The sequence below is a fragment of the Saccostrea echinata genome, unplaced genomic scaffold, assembly GCF_033153115.1.
Source record: "Saccostrea echinata isolate AGI-Se365-2 ecotype Australia unplaced genomic scaffold, CSIRO_AGI_Sech_v1 ptg000010l, whole genome shotgun sequence".
Lineage (NCBI taxonomy): Eukaryota > Metazoa > Mollusca > Bivalvia > Ostreida > Ostreidae > Saccostrea > Saccostrea echinata.
In genome coordinates, this window is record NW_026889759.1 from 13,664,102 (window position 1) to 13,687,062 (window position 22,961).

General features: G+C 34.4%; 1 protein-coding gene across 1 annotated transcript; it reads left to right on the forward strand.

Annotated features, from left to right (window-relative positions):
* Positions 1 to 2,645: 2,645 nt before the first annotated feature.
* Positions 2,646 to 21,495, forward strand: LOC133184563 (uncharacterized). The gene is made up of 12 exons (XM_061319652.1): positions 2,646 to 3,000; positions 10,401 to 10,523; positions 10,618 to 10,806; positions 10,964 to 11,278; positions 11,520 to 11,739; positions 11,826 to 11,908; positions 12,003 to 12,210; positions 12,530 to 12,621; positions 12,718 to 13,011; positions 13,563 to 13,702; positions 20,177 to 20,228; positions 20,309 to 21,495. Exons 1-12 carry the CDS (start codon positions 2,661 to 2,663, stop codon positions 21,493 to 21,495), a joined length of 3,243 nt encoding a protein of 1,080 aa, XP_061175636.1. The 5' UTR covers positions 2,646 to 2,660.
* The last annotated feature ends 1,466 nt before the right edge of the window (positions 21,496 to 22,961 follow it).

The following is a 22,961-nucleotide window of genomic DNA, read 5'->3' on the forward strand; positions in this document are numbered from 1 at the left end:
TGTGTGAAGCTGCGAGAAAGAATCCGGAAACACTTTTTGTGTCGTGTAATACATGTACCATGATTTCTTTTTTAATCTCTAATTGCTTTTCCCAATCGATTTTGATTGCAATATGCATTTGTTTTTAATAATATTTTTTTCAGTTAAAGGCCTTATGGTCCAGAAAAGTTGTTTTTATATTAAACTTAAGTTCTTTGAGGTCCTTGTAGCTTTTAGCTTTCAGGTAACAGAGTATTGGAAAAGTTAATTGACATACATTTAAATATTATAGTTAAAGGGGAGAAACAATTTTGAGGTGGAGTGTAATATTGTGTATTGTCAAAAACATCTTGAAGTAGAGTTGGACGTACAGCCTTAAACTGTTAGCAAACAGGAACATCAGAGAGAGAGAAAAGGGGAGGGGGTGTTGAAAGCAAATACATGTACATTTACATGTATTTTCATAAGGACAGTAACTTGTGAGACAGAGGTACATATGTTGCATGAATCCATTCTTATGTGTATGTATTTTGGAGGAGCTCTATTTCTCAGATTTTAGCCACATCTTTTAATTTTTTATGATGTAAATGCTAATTCCAATGATATGTGATATATTTAAATCCTTGTGATTTTATACCAGTTGATAATTTTATTGTATATAGAGTTAATCACCAACATTCCGTCCTATACAATGTTATCATACAATTTTTATTGAATGTTAAACTTAGCATTATATTTTTAGTTGTATTTTTGTGACACATCAGCTGCCCTTTTTTTACAAGTAGGTTCACGTTGAATAGTGTCAACCTAGAACTCTAAATATTAACAGCTACACGAAAGAAATAAAGGTGGATGAAATAAATCAAGGTATTGATGTTTTATCTTTAGGTTTCATATTCCTCAATTTGGAACACCCCATATTCCATGTGTTGATATTTTTTAAAAAGAAAGGTTTTTATTATTTACGCTAACTTTTGTGACGTCCCTGAAAGGCACTTGGAAACTCTGGGAGAGGTGGAGCATTAACAAATTTTTTTTTCAAAATTATGAAAAATTGCAAAATTATGTTTATATAAGTAAAATGTAAGTTTATCCGCATGAAGTTTCATTTTTCATTCAAGATTTCTCAATTTCCTATAAAGTGATAAAAAAAAATTGTATCTATTTTTAAAGGTGATGACCAAAAGGAAGAAATTTGATCAAATAGAAAGTCTACAATTTCTTAGTATTTCAGGGAATGATGTAGGCCTATTTACAACCAAAATGAGTCCAAAAATTTTACCATTCCAAATTTTGTATGTAGAGTGTGTCCAAAAGATAGGTTCTGTCAATGTCCTTAAAGAGAAGTCGCTTTTCTTACAAAGATTTGGAGTGAGTACAAAATCATAGCTGTTACGTAGCCCCATTGTAGCGAACAGAACATGTATGTTAGCCAACCCATATGCAATGAGACTAGCATGTAAGAGCCAAATCGGTAATGGCATTCTTGGTACCCATTTCCCGTCAAACTTGATAATTAATACATAATTTTGAATTGTTTTCGCAATCCCTTGGAATTACATGTACATGTATATTTACATATTATTTTCGCTTGACTTCCCCCTCTAAAATTAATGACAGATACATGTATTTGTATCTTCGGAACATATGAACTCAGTGGCAAATGAGCAGTCCGTACAAGAGAGCTAGATATCTCGCACATAGGGGCTTACTTTTAATAACATTCCGCTAGGATCTGAATGTTATTAAAAGTGAGTGGAAATAATAATTTAAAAAGAAATCTGCTGCATTTTCATGCATCAGTTCCATAGGTAGGTCAGAATTTCTTTGTCGAAAAGTTTTTATTTTTATACAGCATTGGTCTATTAAACAAAGTTACGCGGGGAAAAAAATCGGAAGCATTTCTGGAATGAACAAGGTCATTAATGTCACAAAGACGTTTCATCATTAAATTTTAATTCCGTAAATTGTCGATAAAATTCTTAAATGAATTATAAAACACAAAAAACGTCATTCTTTCCCGTTTAAAAAGACTGTTAACACCTGTACGAAGAAATATTAAGATTTTATGAGAGTTAGTTACATAGAAGTAAAACTTCTTAATTTTTACAACCTCTTAAAGCCAACTTTATCATATAGGGCTGTTCGTCCATTATTTTAGTTTCCCGTTATCAGCCGCTTAAAGGCACCGTGTTGACATTATGATTTTATGTAAATATCCAATCCTCTCGTGCATTCGAGGTATCATCATTTGTTGCAATAATAAGCTCATTGGGGTAATTATTGTCAAAATCCCTGTAAATAAATAAACAAAACTTTATCGCCTAAATTGTCATAATTCCACACTGATGACCGCTACACACTAAGGGGGTTCTAAAGAGGGAGGTTTCTTAATAAGTATTAATACTGTCCAGTAATTACACACAAAAAATCAAAAATTAAAATTTTGTATTACACGAGGAATATAAATTTGAGATATTTTGAACATCTTTATGAAATAAAACTGACACTAAAATGGATTTTGATTTCTGTTGTATGACATCCCTTTCTTTGCCTCATATACCCCTTATGAGTAACGCAAAACAACTTTCCCACCCAAAATATAGTCTATACCAAATGAATTATAGTTCTGCAAGTCAACGAGAACCATTCAGGATAACGTGAGCACGAGTAAAATCTTTATGAAAATGGGAATTTATGTGTTTTTAATTACATTTCTTCTTGCTTTTCACGTCATTGCTGAAGATGACGTCATTCTTGCTGTCTTGGGAAATGCCGTAGTTCTGGACTGTAAGATTCCACAAACAGACACCATTATCTGGGACCGACCAGACGGTACTATCATCGCCATCAAAGGAGTCCTTCACCGGTCCGTGAATTCCAGCAGGTTCTCCGTACAGAACAACACGTTGCTGCAGTCTCTGAGCATTCACAACCTAATGCTGAAAGACGATGGCGTGTACAGATGCTATGATCTCACGGACGCTGGCATTAAACAGAACTTTACCGTAAATATATTCGGTAAGTCTCTCTTATTATAAAATGTTTGACACAATAAACTTTTTTCTATAACATTTATGCTAATCTCTTATCAACTATAAGCTTGCAAAAAGCCTGATCCTGAAAGATTACCAAACCCTTTTATATAAGTCATATAGTAAAAGAACATAATTGTAATATGCTGTGGTAATATATAGGAAGAAGAGGCCCATGGACCACAATGCTCACCTGAGTAATTTTGGCCCTGATGTTCTTCACCAGATCCCCCCCCCCTTGTAATACTTATTGTGGCCCCATCATACCCCTGGGGGTCATGATTTGAAGAATTAAGAATACCTCAGGAAGCTTCCACATAAGTTTCAGCTTTTCTGACCCAGTGGTTCTTAAGAAAAGGATTTTTTTTTTTTTTAGAGATTTTTCCATTATATTTCAATGTAAAACTTGGATTCCCTGTTGTGGCCCCACCCTGCACCGGGGGTCATGATTGGAACAATTCAGAATCTACACTACTCTACCCCAGGATGCTTCCACATGAGTTTCAGCTTTTCTGGCCCAACGGTTCTTAAGAAGAAGACTTTTAAAGATTTTTCCTGTATATTTCAATGTAAAACTTTGATTCCCTGTTGTGGCCCCACCCTACCACCGCGAGCCACAATTTGTTCAATTTAGAATCTACACTACCCCAGGATGCTTTCACACAAGTTTCAGTTTTTCTGGCCCGGTGGTGCTTGAGAAAAAGATTTTTTAATGGCTCCACCCTATTTGTGTCTTTTCTTCATTATCTCCCATTGTAAGGGGGCTTGGCCCTTCGTTTTAACAATTTAATGAGGTTGGATCCTGATATTTAAAGTCTTGAACTTTTTTTGTCAAGTATATTTTTAGTTTCTACACACATAGCTAAATTAAAAATCAAAACAAGAAATGGGGGTCAGTATGCTTCTTTTGGCGCTACAATACATTCAATATGACCTTTTTGCACTGAAATTTGTGTCTTAATCAAAAATCACATCTTCGACATTTTCCCTACAATGTTTTTATCCAAATAAATCATGGGACAAAATAAACTATTATCTATTTTAAAAAAGACACATTAAAATTGTGACTAAGAAAAAATTTCAAATTTCTTCGCATAATCAATTATTTGACCTTTCTGCACTCACAACATGTGATTTTTCTGGAATTAAAAATTTAACATGCAAAAAAAAATTATTTTAAAGTCTTAAACTTTTGCTGAATTTAAGCAGATTGATCAAAGTTATCTTATATATTCAGAAAAGAAAATCAAAAGTGGGGGTCTATGATGTAAATTTTTAGATATTGCTAAAAAAAGTGTCAACTTTATGTTAAAATTGGCTCAATTTTTATCTCGACTTTCAGAATATATTTACTATATTTGTCACTATATGATTAAAGAATTTATAAGAAATAATTTAATAGATATTTCAGAACCAGCATAGAACATTTCACTGCAAAAAACAGCTCTGTGTGCAACCAGTATGGGAAAATAGCAATCTAAACTTAACAGTACTGTATATATTTCAAAAGGGAAAAACTGATCATTTTCTTCTAAAAAACCTTCCGCCACAAAATATAGTTCCTGGCTTAATCCTACTTGAATGGAATTTAATTGCGGTTTTTTCATTGGATATAGTTAATTTGCATTGTAGAATCAAGATTTAATGTTAGAACTTAAAAATGATGCAGAATTTTAGAAATAAAGGTCCAGACCAAAATCTGCTCAAAAGCTCAGGATCGAACCTCCTTAAACTTCCCTTTACCCAAGGATGCTTTGTACAAACTTTGGGTAAAATTGGTCCAGTGGTTCTTGAGAAGAAGTTGAAAATGTGAAAAGTTTACAGACGGACGGACGGACGACGGACAACAGGTGATCAGAAAAGCTCACTTGAGCTTTCAGTTTAGGTGAGCTAATGGCGTAAAAGGCGAATCCTTTTTTTATTGTACCCGCAATTTCTTAAGAAAGTTTGGTATACAGCTCAAAAAACTTATAAACCTAACATGCTTTTGTAAACTTATCAAATTCACATTCTGAATATAAAATCATACATGTAGCTGCAAAGAAAACATACGATGATTCATGATTGAAATTTTCTTTTCCATCATTTAGTTACTTCCCCTTTTGCACAAGTAACAGCTTAAGGTTTTACCAAAGGTCAACATGCCCAAAAATTTATTTTTACAACAGCTCCAAAACTATGTGAGGTATTAAGTTTAAACTTTAACAGTTTATAAATATATCATTGATTAACAGATAGAAAGTATCACTTAAAACAAATATTTAAAAACAAATATTTTTTGAGAAAACACAATTTCAAAAAATTTGCATATTTTAAAAAAAATGCACCTGCTTATTCTGTACTGTTAGTGAAAACCATCATTGAAGAAATAATATATGTTTATCAATGAAGGGCAAGTTGGACGTGAATGGTCTCTGAAAGGCTGAAATTGAAAGCATGACATGTATAAAGACAAGACCCCTATAAAATCCGCCATTTGCAATGTACTTTCGGTTTCAGATCTTAACATTTGGACAAAATAAACAGGGAAAACAACTTTCCAGAGGCTATCGAAGTCCAACTTGCCTTTCATTGATAAACATATATTGTTTCTGCAATGATGGCTTTCACTTAAAGTACGGAATTAATTAGGTGTATTTTTTAAAAATATATGCATTTTTTAAAAAGAGTTTTTCTCGATAAATACTTTCTTTAAGTATTTGTTATCAAGTGATACTTTCTATCTGTTAATCAATTATATATTTATAAACTGTAAAAGTTTGAACTTTATAAACCACATGGTTTAGAAGCTATTGTAAATATAAATTTTTGGACACGTTGACCTTTGGCAAAACCTTAATATCACCAAGTTTGTTATGAATTAAGCTTTCACAGTACGTTTTTTTTGGAATTAAGTACCCTAAGTGTCTTCCACGTGTCTTTTTTGAGCCGTTGACAAGTTTTTACCGAAGTTTTCTTATTCCACCGTAAATTCCACCTTAAATGTTTCAGATTGAGTTTCATTCAAGATTGCTTCCCGGTCGATTTAGTGTAGAAGATGTATTGTTTTTGAGAAACTCTCTTGTGCTCATCAGGAGATACTGAAAGCTGTTATTACCATGGTACTTGTTAAGTATTTCCCAGGATTTCCTAGGAAACAATTTAAGTGTTTTATTTAGCAGCATACTATTACTCAAAAAGCACACCAGTTTCTCAGTCGAAATGTAGTTTTTACACTTCCGTTGGCCTTATACAGTCCTGATTTACACCAAAATAAAAACATTTTGGGTCAAATAAGGAAGACCGGACCTTACTCAAAACTTGGCAACAACTTTAAAAGTTAATTAAAAGATATGTGGAAGGCACGCTAGCAATTTCTGCAATAACTTAGATCATAACATGCCTAAATGTATTGAGACTGTTATTCATTCAAAAAGGGGAGCAAAACTAAGTACTACTAAGTAACTTTTCATCATGAATATCAAAATTAATATAAATTAGCAAAATTCATCATAGATTGAGCTGTATCATTGTTGTCTTGAACCGTCCAATTGTCACACTACCTTCTCCCCCCCAAAATCCTCATAAACTTTAAGCAGTAGCTACTTCTTCTTTTAGAATAAGATAGACATCATATTGAACAAGCTTATTCAGGGAGTTTGTGTCCCCCGTTTCAGGGAAAAAAGAAGAGGGCGGAAGAACTAAAAAAAAAAATAATACAAGAAAGAAGGTCAACCTTGACCTTCCAGCTTTTGGTCTGAAAGTCAATAGATGTCTTTTTTAAGCTAGAGAAACACATGACCTTAACTTTCATTGCAAAAGCTCACATGGAACTAAAGTTATCACTTGAAAAATTATATATTCAATATATAAATTTCTGACCTTGGTCTTTGACCTTTTACCTCAAATCAATAGGATTTTTTCAGTCATAATGACTAAAGGTAAAAAATTTCATTGCAAAACATTAAAGAGAACTAAAATTATCACCAGGAAACCATTTTATGCCAGATTTGGAATTTTGACCTTGACCTTTGACCTAAAAATAGAAAAAAACGTAAAGTCATCGGAAGTTACAATATAAAAATTTCATTGAAAAAGCTCTAGGAAAACAAAAGTTAATTTCTGGAAACCATCTTTGCATCGTATGAATTTCTGACCTTGACCTTTAGGCCATAGGGAGTTGTGATATAATTTCATCGCAAAATCACAAAGGCTTTTTAGATATCACCTCCAAAAGTGTAATACACTACAGATGGTAAGAAGATAGGCGAAGAAGGCGTGCAGATTGTCTATAGCTTCAAATATATAAAAATCATATTCAGTTTGTGAATTTAGTATTTTAAGTTCTTAATATTGAAATTTATAAAATTATGACAAACAAAACTTTTTTTGCGGAAAATCTTTTCGGCAAAAATTATTCTATTATTAAAGAAATAATGAGGCATTCTTGGGGTTCGAACCTAGCAATAGAAATCCTGAATATTATTTTCCTTTGAGACTAACACAACCACTAACTACAGCTAGTTGAATATTAGATTAATCATTAGGCCTATTGAATACAAGAAACACTTTTTGCTGATATTTGTAAATGTACAGAAAATGGAGGCGCCTTCTAATTTCTCAGAGGGCCTGTAGTTTTCACTGACTGGCAGGTCCTACGGGGCAGTGGAACAAAACAATTTTGGGGAAGACTGATTAGTAATATAAAATGTTGAAAAGAAAATGTACTTTTAATGCCTAAAAAAAACCAAAGTTATATGAAAACTTTTTTAGCTCACCTGAGCCGAAGGCTTAATTGAGCTTTTCTGATCAAAATTTGTCCGTTGTCTGTCGTCGTCGTTAACTTTTCACAATTTCATCTTCTTCTCCAGAACCACTTGGCCATTTTGACCAAACTTGCCACAAAGCATCCTTTGGTGAAGGAGATTCAAGTTTGTTCAAAGGAAGGGCCATGCCTTCTTTCAAGGGGAGATTATTAAAAAAATAGTGAAAATTTGGTGATATGTTTTCAAAATCTTCTTCTCAAGAACCACTGGCCCAGAAAAGATGAAACTAATATGGAAACATCCTCAGGTAGTATCAATTCAAGTTGTTCAAATCATGACCCCTGGAGGTAGGGCGGGACAAAAATGGATGATCAAATTTTTACATAGGAATACATAGGGAAAATCTTTAAAAATCTGCTTTTCCAGAATCACTTGGCTAGGAAACATGAAACTTATGTGGAAACATCCTGAGGTAGTGTAAATTCAAGTTTGTTCAAACCATGACCTCCGGAATTGGGACGGGGCCACTATGGATGATCAAAGATTTACAAAGGAATACAAAGGAAATATCTTTAAAAATCTTCTTCTCCAGAAACACTGGGTCAGGAAAGATGAAGCTTACCTGGAAACATCCTCCGGTAGTGTAAATTCAAGTTTGTTCAAACCAGGACCGCTCGGGTTGGGGCGTGGCCACAATGGATAATCAAAGTTTTACAAAGGAATATATAGGAAATATCTTAAAAAATCTTCTTCTTCAGATCCATTCGGTCAAAAAGATGAAACTTATGTGGAAACATCCTCACGTAGTGTAATTTCAAGTTTGTTCAAACCATGACCTCCGGGGTTGGGACGGGGCCACAATGGATGATCAATGAAAGTTTTACAAAGGAACACATCGGAAATATCTTTAAAAAATTTTCTTCTCCAGAACCATTAGGTCAGGAAAGATGAAACTTATAAGGAAGCATCCTCAGGTAGTGTAAATTCAAGTTTGTTCAAACCATGACCAACGGGGTTGGGGCGGGGCCACAATGGATAATCAAAGTTTTACATAGGAATACGTAGAATATATCTTTAAAAATTTTCTTCTCCAGATCCATTAGGTCAGGAAAGATGAAACTTATGTGGAAACATCCTCACGTAGTGTAAATTCAAGTTTGTTCAAATCATGACCTCCGGGGTTGGGACGGGGCCACAGTGGATGATCAATGAAAGTTTTACAAAGGAACACATCGGAAATATCTTAAAAAATCTTCTGGTTCTCCAGATCCATTAGGTCAGGAAAGATGAAACTTATAAGGAAGCATCCTCAGGTAGTCTAAATTCAAGTTTGTTCAAACCATGACCAACGGGGTTGGGGCGGGGCCACAATGGATAATCAAAGTTTTACATAGGAATACGTAGAATATATCTTTAAAAATTTTCTTCTCCAGATCCATTAGGTCAGGAAAGATGAAACTTATGTGGAAACATCCTCACGTAGTGTAAATTTAAGTTTGTTCAAATCATGACCTCCGGGGTTGGGACGGGGCCACAGTGGATGATAAATGAAAGTTTTACACAGGAATACATCAGAAATATCTTAAAAAATCTTCTTCTCCAGAACCATTAGGTCAGGAAAGATGAAACTTATAAGGAAGCGTCCTCAGGTAGTGTAGATTCAAGTTTGTTCAAATCATGACCTCCGGGGTTGGGGCGGGGACACAATGGACGATCAAAGTTTTACATAGGAATACATAAGAAAAATCTTTAAAAATCTTTTCAAGAACAGCAAAGCCTTGATTGGTCTTATTTACATGGAAGCATCCTCAGGTAGTGTAGATTCAAGTTTTTTTTCAAATCATGACCTCCAGAGGTAGGGTTGGACCACAATGGACGATCAAGGTTTTACATAGATATACATTGAAAAAAACTTTAAAATCTTTTCAAGAACAGCAAAGATTATGACTCCTGGGGTAGGGCATTGCCACAATAGAAATTAAAACTTATGGGAAAAAATCTTTAAAAATTTTCTTAAGCCATTATGTCAAAGACATATGGAAGCATCCTCAGTTAGTGTGGATTCAAATTTGTTCAAATCACCCCCCCCCCCCCTCCCAAGGGGTAAGTTGATACCACATATAAAATACTGAACTTCTAGCCAAAGTGCTCAGGTAAGCGATGTGGCCCATGGGCCTCTTGTTTTCTTGTATACATAGCCTATATGTTTACATAAATATCTTTTAAATTATCGTTTTCATCGGAATAGAATGTATCTTTAGTTTTTACCCAATCATCTCTATTCGAACTGGATGGGAAAATTCTTGTCTTTGTTTAGAGAATCTTGTACCATTTCACAAGTGATCTGTACTTTTTGTGAGGGCTAGGGGATAATGAACTCTCTATAAGTTGTAAGAATAATAAGTTTTCCTCAATATTGTTGGCGACTGAAGGTTAAATTCTTTTCCTCTGTGTTTCATATCTCTTAGAATTAATGCTTATATTGTAACACAGGGATGACAAGTTTTTGATTATGAACTATTTTATCGTTTTAAGAGACAAACCTTGACAATTTTCTTAACCTCTCACATGGTCCAGTTATCAAAATGTAGTTGTAATTTACAGGGCACTTCAGTATACTATGTTGACATTATTTTTCTAGTCCGCCCTACCCAGTTTTCTGTTAAGGGGCCAGGAAGAACTGTCAACGAAGGCTCTATACAGACTTTTACGTGCAAGGCAGACGGCGGGATACCTCCACCGTTTGTGCGATGGCACTTATTAGGTATGTCCATTCAGGATTTTCAAAAGCACCCAAACATGCACCGTATTGAATTTACCGAATTTATTATTGCATATTTCATCTATTTTACTAAAAGGTCCAAACACAAATGGAACAACTTACACAGGGCGTAACTCGGATACTAAATATTCTAATGGTACAATATTACGAGTGAATACTCTACGACTTCAAATAAGCAGAGAGATGTATAAAGGGTCTATCATCTGTGATACCAGCATACAGTATTACTACCAAGTCCAGCAGACAATTGTCCTGGATGTGAACCGTAAGTTGTCGTTCTTTGTACGTCATTTAAATGAAAAAAGTTTAAGATAACGAACAACATGTAGAGATTAAGAAAAACCTGACAGTTGGGACAAATGTATTTTTTTATTCTTAACTTTATTGCATGGACTCTTTTAAACAAACATTGATTTTTGTAGTTACACCATTGACACCCATCTTTGATGGCTTTTCTGGTTTGTTTGACGATGGAGATTCTAAACCCATCTCATGTCACAGTAACGGAAGTAGACCCGCAGCAAATATATTCTGGATGCTGAATGGCGTCCGCATAAACAGTACATCCTCACAAAGAATTAAAAACGCTGATGATACATTCCTTGTTAGAGGCACTTTGGTTCGGAAGTTAACTAAAGCCATGGAAAGGCAGATTCTTTCTTGTGTTGTCACAAACTCAGTTCTGCAGACGACAACTACACGCAGTCTAAGTCGTTCGGTTGTACTCCTCCCAAATTGTAAGAGTTCTGCTACATAAATGTAGGAGAATGATTAGCTTTTCTTGTAGTTTCTTCTTTGCTAATAGAAATACTTATATGCAAGAACATGTAGAACTAAGCAAAATTCAACAATTACTTGATCATAAACCCTCTAAAACTTCTAAGAATATCAACAACACACAGACCACTTAATTAAAATTCAAAGTTTATATATTTCAAGAGCTTACAAAAAATCGAAATATTTTTTGTCACTTTGCAGACTCCCCTTCCATATCGGCAGATAACGGTACTCGGACAGTTGAAGAAGGAAAATCGCTTGTTCTTCATTGTGTTATTGAAGCCCGACCTCTTCCCCCACAGAAACAAAAGCTATGGTTCTTCAATGGATACCCTATTTCAGATTCTAATTACAACATCACACGCCTTGATATATCGTTGTCCAAGCTAAGAGCAAGCATTTACGTCAAACACATTCATCGGTTTGTTGTTTTTATTTTAAAAAACAATCAAAATTCTTTTTAAAAATGAAATTTTTGAAATGATTATTTTGCTTGTTTCCTTGCAGAAACCAGAGTGGTCAATATAGCTGTCAAGGCTATAACCACCTTGGAGCAGCCAAAGGTCCAGCCATGAATGTACAGACGCTGTGTACGTATTAACTAAGTCACAATAACTGAATCACAACGCTACCTTTTCTAATTTTCAATCAAATACTTTAAAATAAATATTTTGTTTTTTGCAGATAGCCCTATTTGCTCTTTCTCTGGAGTTCAAAAATATGCTGCTCCCGTTGGTGGTCGAGTATCTCTCACGTGTCGTGTAACAGCCAATCCAAATAATGTTACTATGAGATGGCGATATATACAGAGAAATGCTCCAATAAAGACGGGGCTTCTTGGTGACGTAGAATCTCAAACTGTATCTTCAACAACTATTGCAATTGATGTTGCGTAAGTTCTCGTATATATATATATACTTGTACATGTATATACAAATGGAGTTTCAAAATATTTAATATGTCATCTTAGCCAGTACTTAGTATGTAGTTTACTATAGTAGGGCAAGACAGTTGCTGACCATAAAGGACTTACCGCATGTATACAGAATTGCACTGCTATAGAATGGCGTGGATAACATGAAAATGGAAATGTTGAAAACTATGATAAAAACAGAAACTAAGCTGTTTTTAATTACTGTGTTGTACAGTTTAGGTGTTCAACCGCGGTTACAAGTAGTGCAAATCATTAATTTGAAATGTATGTGTTGCAGATCAAACAACCAGTACGCAGACATCGCATGCATTGCAACCAATATGGTTGGTGATATGATGTTTCCCTGTCTGTATCGTATCATGGAACCAAGTACGTTAAGGTTTTTTATAGTGTCTTTACATAGGCCTCTCTCCTTATATATCTCTCTATAGCTCTCTTTTAATTAATAGGTAAATCTTTTTGTAGGTCCTCCTGAAATTCCAAAAAATTGTTCTACAAACACATTGAGCGACACAGAGATCCAGATTGAGTGTACCCCAGGATTTAATGGAGGTTCTCCTCAGCATTTCCTTTTACAGATGCTTGAAGGTTACAACGACAGAAATTTCAACACCATTTCTAACCATTCCACACCGAGTTTTAGAGTCCCTGGCCTAACACCGAATACAAACTACACGTTCCGGATGTGCTCAGGGTCTAGTGCTTTTGCGCGCACAATCAGCTGCGGGGGACCCCTGATGACCACTACCTTAGCAGCGCGTACGTGATTTTATTTCTATTGTCAGGGTCGATCTCTAACTTTTCTACGCATGCACTATAATGAAGAATTTTTTTCTGATACTTACTTAATAATCACGCTCTATTGTTAATTACTTGTCTGTTTCTTGGCATTTATGCTCTCTTTTTTCTGTTAACATTGATCAGGTTACAATGCGGGTCTCATCCGGTAGAATATTTAAACAAAATATATTGCCATTTATTGTCGTTTATATTGCTGAGAACAGACTCAACATCTATGCTCCATAATAAAAACGTCTGATTAAAGGATAAAAGCTACCTTTAAGCGAAAAGAAAATTGGACCTGAATCAGTTTAATTACTCATTGGTAATATTTTCAGTGTTTGTATTGATATATGTTACATATACCTGGTGGATCAATTTGAAATTTCAGATTATCAGGGCTTTGCAATTGTTCCTCATAAAAATCCAATATTTTTAAAAAGTAATTTTGAGGTACAAGAGAGGTGTTGTATGACAACCCTGTTTTAATTCAGTTAGCAGGTTCATTGTTTTATTCTGCTTTTTTGCAGATGCTGTTGACAAAAAGCGAATATCGTCACCTACTTCACAGGCTAGTACCACACCATACATTGTAGGGGGTGTGGTTGGGTTTCTCGTCCTAGTGGTACTAATTTCTGTACTGGCATATTGTCTCCATAAGAAAAGAAAGGTTGGTAAAGCTGTTGATGAACCTCACACTCTTTACTCTCAAAACAATAATTCCAGCATGCCCTCTATGCCCTCTATCACCGACTGTTTCACGCATGCCCAGTTCCAAAGTGTTGTCAATTTTCCAAAGAGCGCAGACGACAGTCCATTTCAGCGCCAAAGGTCAGTAAGATTTAACTACAAAGTCATCATGTATGGTTATGACCCTCGACAAACAGTTCGAAAGTCGTTGAAAACCAAGAAAAAGCTCAATCAAGTCCAAATGTGATTTATGTCTTGATTATATCTATAATTCTACTCTTCGTTTCTGGGACAACTTCACGTGCTTTCCATTGCAGTGCTCCGGAGGAACCTGCCTTAGTTCGTGTTGCCAAGATAAACGTCGAAAATTCAGAAGTGACGCAGCCAGTAGATAAAGAATTTCGATTAGTGGGCTACTTTTAGCTCAAGATGATCAAGAAATGTGCCAACAAATAATCAGAGTCTTGCCAGTTTTATTATTATTTATGACATCTCACATAAATTACTTCAAACAATACAGTTTGGTAGTAATCTTTTCCCTTTATTTTAGATAGTTCTATATCCGCAGCAATGCAAAGTGAAAAAAATGAACAAATATCGGAAGAGACCACGAGTGTGACACTTTCTACTAATCTCAGTTCACCTGTCAATGCATGCCTCATAAGTACACATCCACATGTACTAGAGTCTCTCTAGAACTTTTTATGGTGATAACTCTTTTAATTTATTTTGCATGTATTTCACCCATAGTTTATATAATTTGTTTCCCGATCAATTTTTATTCAGAACGTGCCAATAATTTTGAATATCAAGTTGCAACTAATATATTTTGTGATAACATTTTATGTGAAACAAGTAATAAAGAATTCTGTTTTGTGTTTACAAGGAAGCATCATATTTAATTTCCTCTTTTTTTCTTCCATGGTTATGAATGATAAGTATGTGTACTGAGCACTGATTTGTACCGTAAGGGCTATGTAATATTCTACTTACGTTCTGCTATTGTTTTCTCATGTTACAATTTCAGTTAGTTAACTATTCCTATCACATTTCCTTATTTTTTCAATAAATCATGCTTATGTATAAGATACACATAAAGAACAACGACATAATTTAATTTACCTCGGAGAAGTAATATTTTTTTTTTTTTGGACATGAAATTTCAAACTGAAACTCAAATTAAATTCTTGCTTAGTAAAATATGCTGAAGTGTTTGTAGCGATTTTTGAATGCGATTATGTTTTGATGAATATAATTTCAATTGAAATTCCATTGATTTACATTAAATATTTTGTGTACTTTGAAGAATGACGTATGTCTAATAAAATTCTTATCTTTTGTTTATTAGTATGTAAAAAGTCAGATCCATTTACTAAAATTTTGAAAATATACGTTGATTTTTACTGTGCGGTCATATGATTCACGGAGCAATCACGAGACGTTTTTTGACATTAGGTGACGTGACAACCTGATTCCAGACCTGTTAAACTTTTTCACAGTTCTAAATATCTTTCATATTCTATAGACTTTTCATGTCTTTTTCTTACTTAAAAATTGAATAACTACTGTAAATCACTTTTTATTCACGTAAACTTTATTTTTGCGTAATTTCGCGAGACAGTGTATTCGCAAATTATCATTCTCGTGTATATCAGTATTCATTAAGATTATATAGAGCATTAACCACAAATCGTGAAAATTGTGTCTCGCTAATGAAGAGTTAATGACTATCTCGCGAAAATAAGGCTTTGCAAAAATTTAGTGATCTACAGTATATCTAGACATGTTACATTTTTTTCTAAATTGTCCTATGAGGCATATCGGAAATTGGTGAGATCTCAAAAACAATGTCTACGCAGTTCAAAAACAATGCAAAATCCATGGGCGCAACGTCTAATGTGCGAAAGGCAGGATATTGGGGCAACGCAGGTGTTAATAGTGAAAAGTGTCAATCCTTCCATTCTTACAAAGTTGCTACCATTGAATATTGTCCGCGAACTTTTTTAACAACCCTCGTACTGATTTATTTACATTTCAAAAAAGATAATTTTTGGTTCAGTTGCACCGAGAGCGAAAGCAATTCCTCCAACCTAGTGAAACCAATATTCACATGCACTTCTTTTTGCATTTAACTATACCCTATTATCTTATGTGTTTATTATTCATGTGAAGTGTTACTTTGTTATCGTAACTTTTAAGATAAGCAGACTTATATATAACTATTTGACAATGTATTTCAAACTGAATGTAACATTTTCCTATTTGCGTAACTTTGTAAAGTATGTCCAGCTGTGGTCAGCCGACCAAATTGTGGACATTTAAACTATAATATTTATATATACCCATGATTTCTAAAGATCGCAGAAATACCCTCATCTTCTCTATTACAAGTCAGAAAATAAAGAATTTAATAAAGCATGAATTTTATTTTAAAAGGCGTTTTGGAAAGAAGATTTTAGTAAAAACATTTGCGACCCCAAATTAACCTACTAGACGAAAAGAGTTTTTACATTTCGAAATGAGCAATTTTAAACAAAATTATTTGGTAGGACACCTTCAGTTTTTCCTCTTGATAAGAGACACGTTGCGTCATTTTTCATATAAAATGAGCAGAAAAAAGTAATTGGCTTATAAAATGCATGGAAAAAACTGAAAACTCATTTGACAAATAAAACATGGTTTTCGGCTCCAAGTTGTCCTGCAGGATGAAATTTCGAAACCTTATTGCACATCTACAGGACATCACCAATCATATTCCAAAGAATTATTAGACTAACGCTTAAAATGTAAGATTGATTGATTGTATGTTGTTTTACGCCCCGTTCGAGAATGTTTCACTCATATAGTAACGTCACCATATACCGGTGAAGGGCTTCAAATTTAGACCTTTACTTGACACTCAGGGCCATTGAGCAGTGAGGGTTCTTTATCGTGCCAACGCCCACCGCGACAAGGGGTCTCGGCCTTTAATGTCTCATCCGAAAGACCAGCAACTTTCACTTCGAAGTACCGAGTGCTTGGTGAAGGAACAGTTGCTCCTATTTTTATCGACTTTAAAAGTCAGTCGCGGCTGTGATTCGAACACACGACCTTCCTATCACGGAGCGAGCGCTCTACCGACAGCTACCGTGAAGGTTTTAAAATGTATCAAGAAATTCTTGGAACAATGTTTTATGGTAGAAATTAAAAAAAAAACATGGAACATTTCAGTATTGACGCCCAAGATGAACATACATACTCCGAAACCTCATTGCAAATCTACATGAAAACTTCGTAAATTTTTGTATTTACTGTCACTCGGCAAATTCAAAATTTACAACATAACACCACCAATCATATCGCAAAAGATGATGCCTACTGCTCAAAATGTTAAAGGAGTTTGATGAAGAAGACAATGTGACAAACAGGGACAAAAATAATATACTCAGTGAACTTTCTTTAGGGTACAAAATACAGGCTGTTCATGTAATATTTGCAAACTAACTCTATAATGTGTAGCATTAAATCGTTTTATAATCAGACACGAACACTGTTGACTTTTCCGGGTCTGTGTTAGCTTGGTCGTGTTATAGAAATTTAACATTTTTTTAAAAACACAAATGTATGCAAAGACACGTTTTTTTAAACTTCCTACTGTGACACCACATATATTGGGTGATTCTGAATTGTTTCCGAAAAGGTCCGCATGACGTATTTATGAATATACAAGTATTTAAAAGATATCATCGCAGAAGCATTTTGAATTCGTATCAGGGCTCTAATTGGCGACTAATTTAGTCGCCATGGCGCCTAAAATTTTTAATTGGCGCCTAAATTTTTTTCCATAAGTCGCCAAATTGGCGATCGTTGAATTTCGAAAATTTTCACATTTTTAATAATTTTTCAGAAAAAGCGAAAAGAAATCAAAAGAAGAGGAGATTATTTTTAGCAATGGACAAGTCATGATTTCTTAGGCACATCATGGGTCCCTATATTCTAATAACTTTTAAAGTTGGCGCCTTAGAAAAATTGCCTGGCGACTAAAAATTCGCATCGGCGACTAAATTTTTTTGATAAGGCGCCAGCTGGCGTCTGAATTTTAGAGGCCACTTAGAAGCCTGCATATGTATGGTCGATATGCACTAAAACTTATTGGCATTGAACAGTTGAAGAAACACAAAACTTCTTTTTTTTACACTCAAACCCTAGAGTTTATGTTCTTGACGTCCAATAATGACATCATCCTGACCCGGTGTAGTTATCACATTTACAACTGCATTGGTGTAAACTTTAAAGGAAACAGTTGATTTCTTATATTTAACAAAGAAAATGAAATAAATAAAATTAGATTAAATTTAAATTTTGAAAAAACCAAATAACAATTGAAAAAACAAAAACTAGCTCGAGGAACACCTAAATTATTGAATTAAATGGCAAAGATTATAGCTTCTCAAAACTACATCAAACTTCAAGATCAAGGTCATGAAGTCAAATGTCATAATACAATCCAAAAGGTCTTATCACAAGTAATGCACAGGTGAAAAAAAATATGAAAGCCTTATCCTCTCTCATTCAAAAGTATTACAAATGTAAAAAGACTGTAAGTTAAACTTTAAGGTCAGGGTCACGAGGTCAAAAACCAGAATATACAAACGGTAAGGTCTTGAAACAGGTAATGCAAATGTCAAATGAAATGCCATACCCTGGTATCTACTCTCTATCAAAATGTTGAAATTTTTTAAGATTATGTCAAACTTCAAGGTCAAGGTCATAGGGTTAAAAAAAATCATAGATCATTTGGAAATGCACCTGTCAAATATGAATGCCCTATCTTCGCTCCTTGAAAAGTTAGCAACACTAAATTAGGTCAAACTTAAGGTCAAGGGATCAAATATCATAGCACATTCAGAATCCTTTTTGCCACAGGTAATGCTTGTTTCTTCTTAATTCAAAGTTATAAGTAAAGATAAAATTTTGAAAAGTAAGGCAAACTTCAAGGTCATATCAGACGTAATATACATGTTCATATATACATGTAATATGAAAGCTCTATCTTTTCTCATTCAAAAGTTATGACCAAGGTTAAAGTTTTTTTTTTGTGACAGACGGACAGACGAATGAGATTTAATGTCTCCTCGCTATCGCAAAAGCGGGGAACAAAAATACAATTGGTGAAGGATTGCACAGATTGCTTCCACACCAAAGGAATTCGGGATGATTCAACAGAGATGTGCAGGACAGGGTATCTGGTAATCTCGGGTGAGCTCGGTTGGATATTTTGGATGAAGAAAATCAGTACAAATATTCAACCAAACCAAATCTCAGCTGATATTGGTTATTTTGTAAATCATGAATTTTGACGATTTAGTAGAAACAACAACAACAGTTAAAAAAAAGGAAAACGAAAGAAAGGTTTTCCTTTCTATTACTAAATAGGTTATTTTCAGTAAAAGGATCATGCTCTTTTCAACTTTGCAAAACGTTCCCACCCCCGCCCAAAGATGAGGTATAATATTTTAATTTCTTGGTGGGATATGTTATTAAAAAATACGAGCAGTGAGGTAGGCATATATTATCGTCGGCGACAATATATTGCAATGGCAAGGTGGGGTAGGTGTATACTTTGTCGCCAACCACAATAAGTACAGGATAAGAAATATTGTACCATCACATAACCTGTCAGTTAACATCTGTGAGTCACGAACGGGTTATTATGTTAAGAGTTCTTCATAGAAACACGCACAATTTGTCACATTCCGGGTAATGGGTATTATCCTTTAATTCGTCGGAATATTTATAAGAAGCTATTTAAAAAATTCTGGCAAATTTTCTCTATAGAAACCTAAAACAACATATCCCCTAAGAGATGATAATTACAAACCTTCACTAATAATGGCAGAGTAAGACAAAAATGAACGATAACTTTTTGTTTTAAAGAGAGGGATAGGACAGCAACAAAGCCTGAAAAGAAAGAGAGAGGAAGATAAAGGAATTGTGCATTTTTTTTTAATATTATCAACAATCAGCTAAAAGTATATTTTTTCTACTCTCAAAGATGAATCATGGGTGATTAACTGAGTGAGAACAATGCTTTGAAAAAATATCTGCGGGAAAGTTGTAATTTAAAATTTCATGCCTATGGGTTCTTTTTTAATGATCTCAAAATGTCGGGCAGAGAAAAACAGCTTTACGTGTACCTGTCATAAATCTAAGAATAAAATGTACTTCAAGATTAATAATATAATTCAGAGGGACCATGCCTCGAGATTATTTCATACGTATTTTGTTGGACATTTCGAAAAAAAAAACAACAACATGTTTCTCGTACAAAATTTAAAAATTATAGGTTAACAAATTCACGTCCTGCCTGAAGTTATGTTCAAGAGTACACATATCACAAAGATACCGAATATTAAACATCAAATTAGATCAAAATGTCTTGGAACTTAATTAAGTTTTTTTTATTTTATCGCAGCGTGGCGGAAATCCTTTACATTCAAACCAAATACCCTGGAGAACAAATGATTGTAAGTACTGACATTCATCTCTTTAAGTCTCCATCTAAATAAGTATTTTTTTTAATTCACCCAATTTTGTAATTTTAAAGGGTTCAAACATGGAGAAGGTAGTTCTACAAGTGTCAGTGTTAAACCAGGAGTTCAGAATGCTGCATTTGTGGAGGACACAGTCCATCCAGAGAAAAGTAGCAACGAGAAAGAACACAGAACCCAAGAATCGATATATCGAATAGACAATGTAAAACTCCGCAATCTAGAGGAAAAGGACTCCATTAAGCTCTTAAAGGCCAATGCTACAACCCTTCTAGCTTTATCCCGAAAATATAACGTTAATGAATCTGAAGACAAAGTTAATAAGATTGAGTTTGGTTTCCTTGGCGACCAAATAACTGATCTAGATGAATTATCTAATCCCCGAAGTCCTGGATTGATGCTGACTTCCACAAGTCCACATCGTGATTTTTCTTACAGCGAAACAGATTTAGATTTGCAATCTCCTCAAAGTAAAACTCCATGTCCAGATTTCCTGGACATCAATTTTGGTACAGAAACAAAGCAGAAGTCTTTATCAACACACTCTTTAAATGACCTTCGATCCAGTTCTGTTGAAAATAAACATGATTACATCAATCTGTCTTACACGGATCCGGACTCCAGCAAACCGGAAAATCAAACACCTGCTCTGGAAGGAGAGATGGATGATCTGAAGAAAACATTTATATCTAAATATACACTAGAATTTCAAAGGAAGGATGATAATGGTCCATCGAAAACTCAAAACAGCCCTGCTTCATCCACTAGTACTCTATCAGGCGTGGGGAGTTATGGTGGAGCACCTCGCAGACAAAGTTATACCCTGGCGATAAGTAGCGATGAGGAGGGTAACACTATGGTTAGAGATGTCCTGTCTGCTTCTGTCAACGTCTCCTTTCCAATTTACGACATTCCCAGAAACAGTGGAGGTTTTGAGGTGGAAGTTGAATCCACAGTGAAAGTGCCTACGGAGAAGGATTTGGGGGAAGAAGAATCATCAAATAGCGATTCAAAGCCAGACAAAGAGATCATAGCAATTCTTTCACCGAAAGACAGTTTGGCTGAGGAAACGAGCTACACCTTCAAACATAAAAAATCTCCTTTACCCGCACCAGACGCCCCCGAAGATAATGAATTAGAAAAGGGAAGAATTATCACTTTAGAATTGTGTGAAAACTTAGCTGAGAAGGAATCCCAACAAATAGACCCAGATAGCGCAAGTTCGTGTGGTGCTTATTTCTGAAAAAGTATTTTTTTTTTTTTTAAATTTAGCCCCTGTCTTCTTTAATTAGACGTACACTATATCTAACCAGTAAATACAAGAGTACATGTGTAGGTTTTATCCACATCTGTTGCCTCTTGGGCAAACTAATAATAAGAATGTTGTATTATCTCCCATTAATTGTACTTTTGATATTTCACATAGCAACGGCCATGATTCATCGATTAATCAATAATGTCGTTGTTAGAAAATATCAAATTACTTACTCCTCTCATGAACATAGCTTTTGTGATCTCCAATTCGTTTATACCTGTACAACAAGGGAGTGATTCAAGCTGTTAATTTGATGTTTGATTAAAAGAAACCCTGGCATGGAAGCATCAGATATGACATTAATTTGTTCTTTCTCTCTGTCGTCTTGGTAACTCGCTCGTTATTATTTTACATTGATTGTGCAAGACTTTTACAGTCGCTCACATCAATAAAGCAAAATCTCATAATGCTTTGTCGACTTGGCAACGTTTTCTTCCTCTCAGTTGACAATTTTGTCACGTTCTGAGGAGAATTTTGAAAATTTGATATCTCCAACACGAAAGAGGCAATATGAAAGATTGTATCTCCTTTGATATTATACAGATTGATTTACCTATATGAGATGCATGGGTGCCATTCTTTTACAATCTTCTAACCCTGTAATAAATCAGTTAAGATTTTTTTTCATGCGAAGGTAATATGAGTCCACAAAATACCTTGAACTGAACCAGAATTTAACTTTGCGTTCAGGTAGTATTTCCTTGCGTTTCCTTGCACAGCAGTAAGGATATACGGTACTCAAAAAAATGTTACATATAGATATCATTTTGTAAAACAGTTTGTACAAGCATTTTTAATGCCTGGACAAATATTTATCACGAAGTTTCCCTTTAAAGTCGTCCTTATTCTTATTCTTGCAGCCTCCTCAGATCTTTTTTTGTGAATAGACGATTTCCTGTCTATCACACAGGTACGTAACCAATCATAAACACATAAAATTCACCAATATCTAGAAATCTCAAATATAATTCTGGGGAGAAACCAAATTTTTTCATGTTTTTGCATTGAATTTCCTTATAGATATGAAAGTATATATTTTAGAAGAATGCAAGAATGAGTATCGTATGTCGTTAAGAACTGATACCTTTTTAATTTTTGTCTCTGATATCTGCTTGGTCAAAATTTTTGATTAAAACATTTCATCAGAAAATATAATAATCATAATTACAATAGCATATTTCTACAAATAATTAAAATTATTTTTTTTCCGACTTCATGTATGTATTCAAATGCCTCTCTTTCGCGCATGTATATAATGAGAATGAAATTACTGAATGGGCAAATAATTAGTACGATACCAATTATTGTAATAAATTACATCCAGTAATATGACCATACTCTTTGCTCTTTATACCTTTATCGATTCGCTAGCACATAGATGATGTATGCGTAAC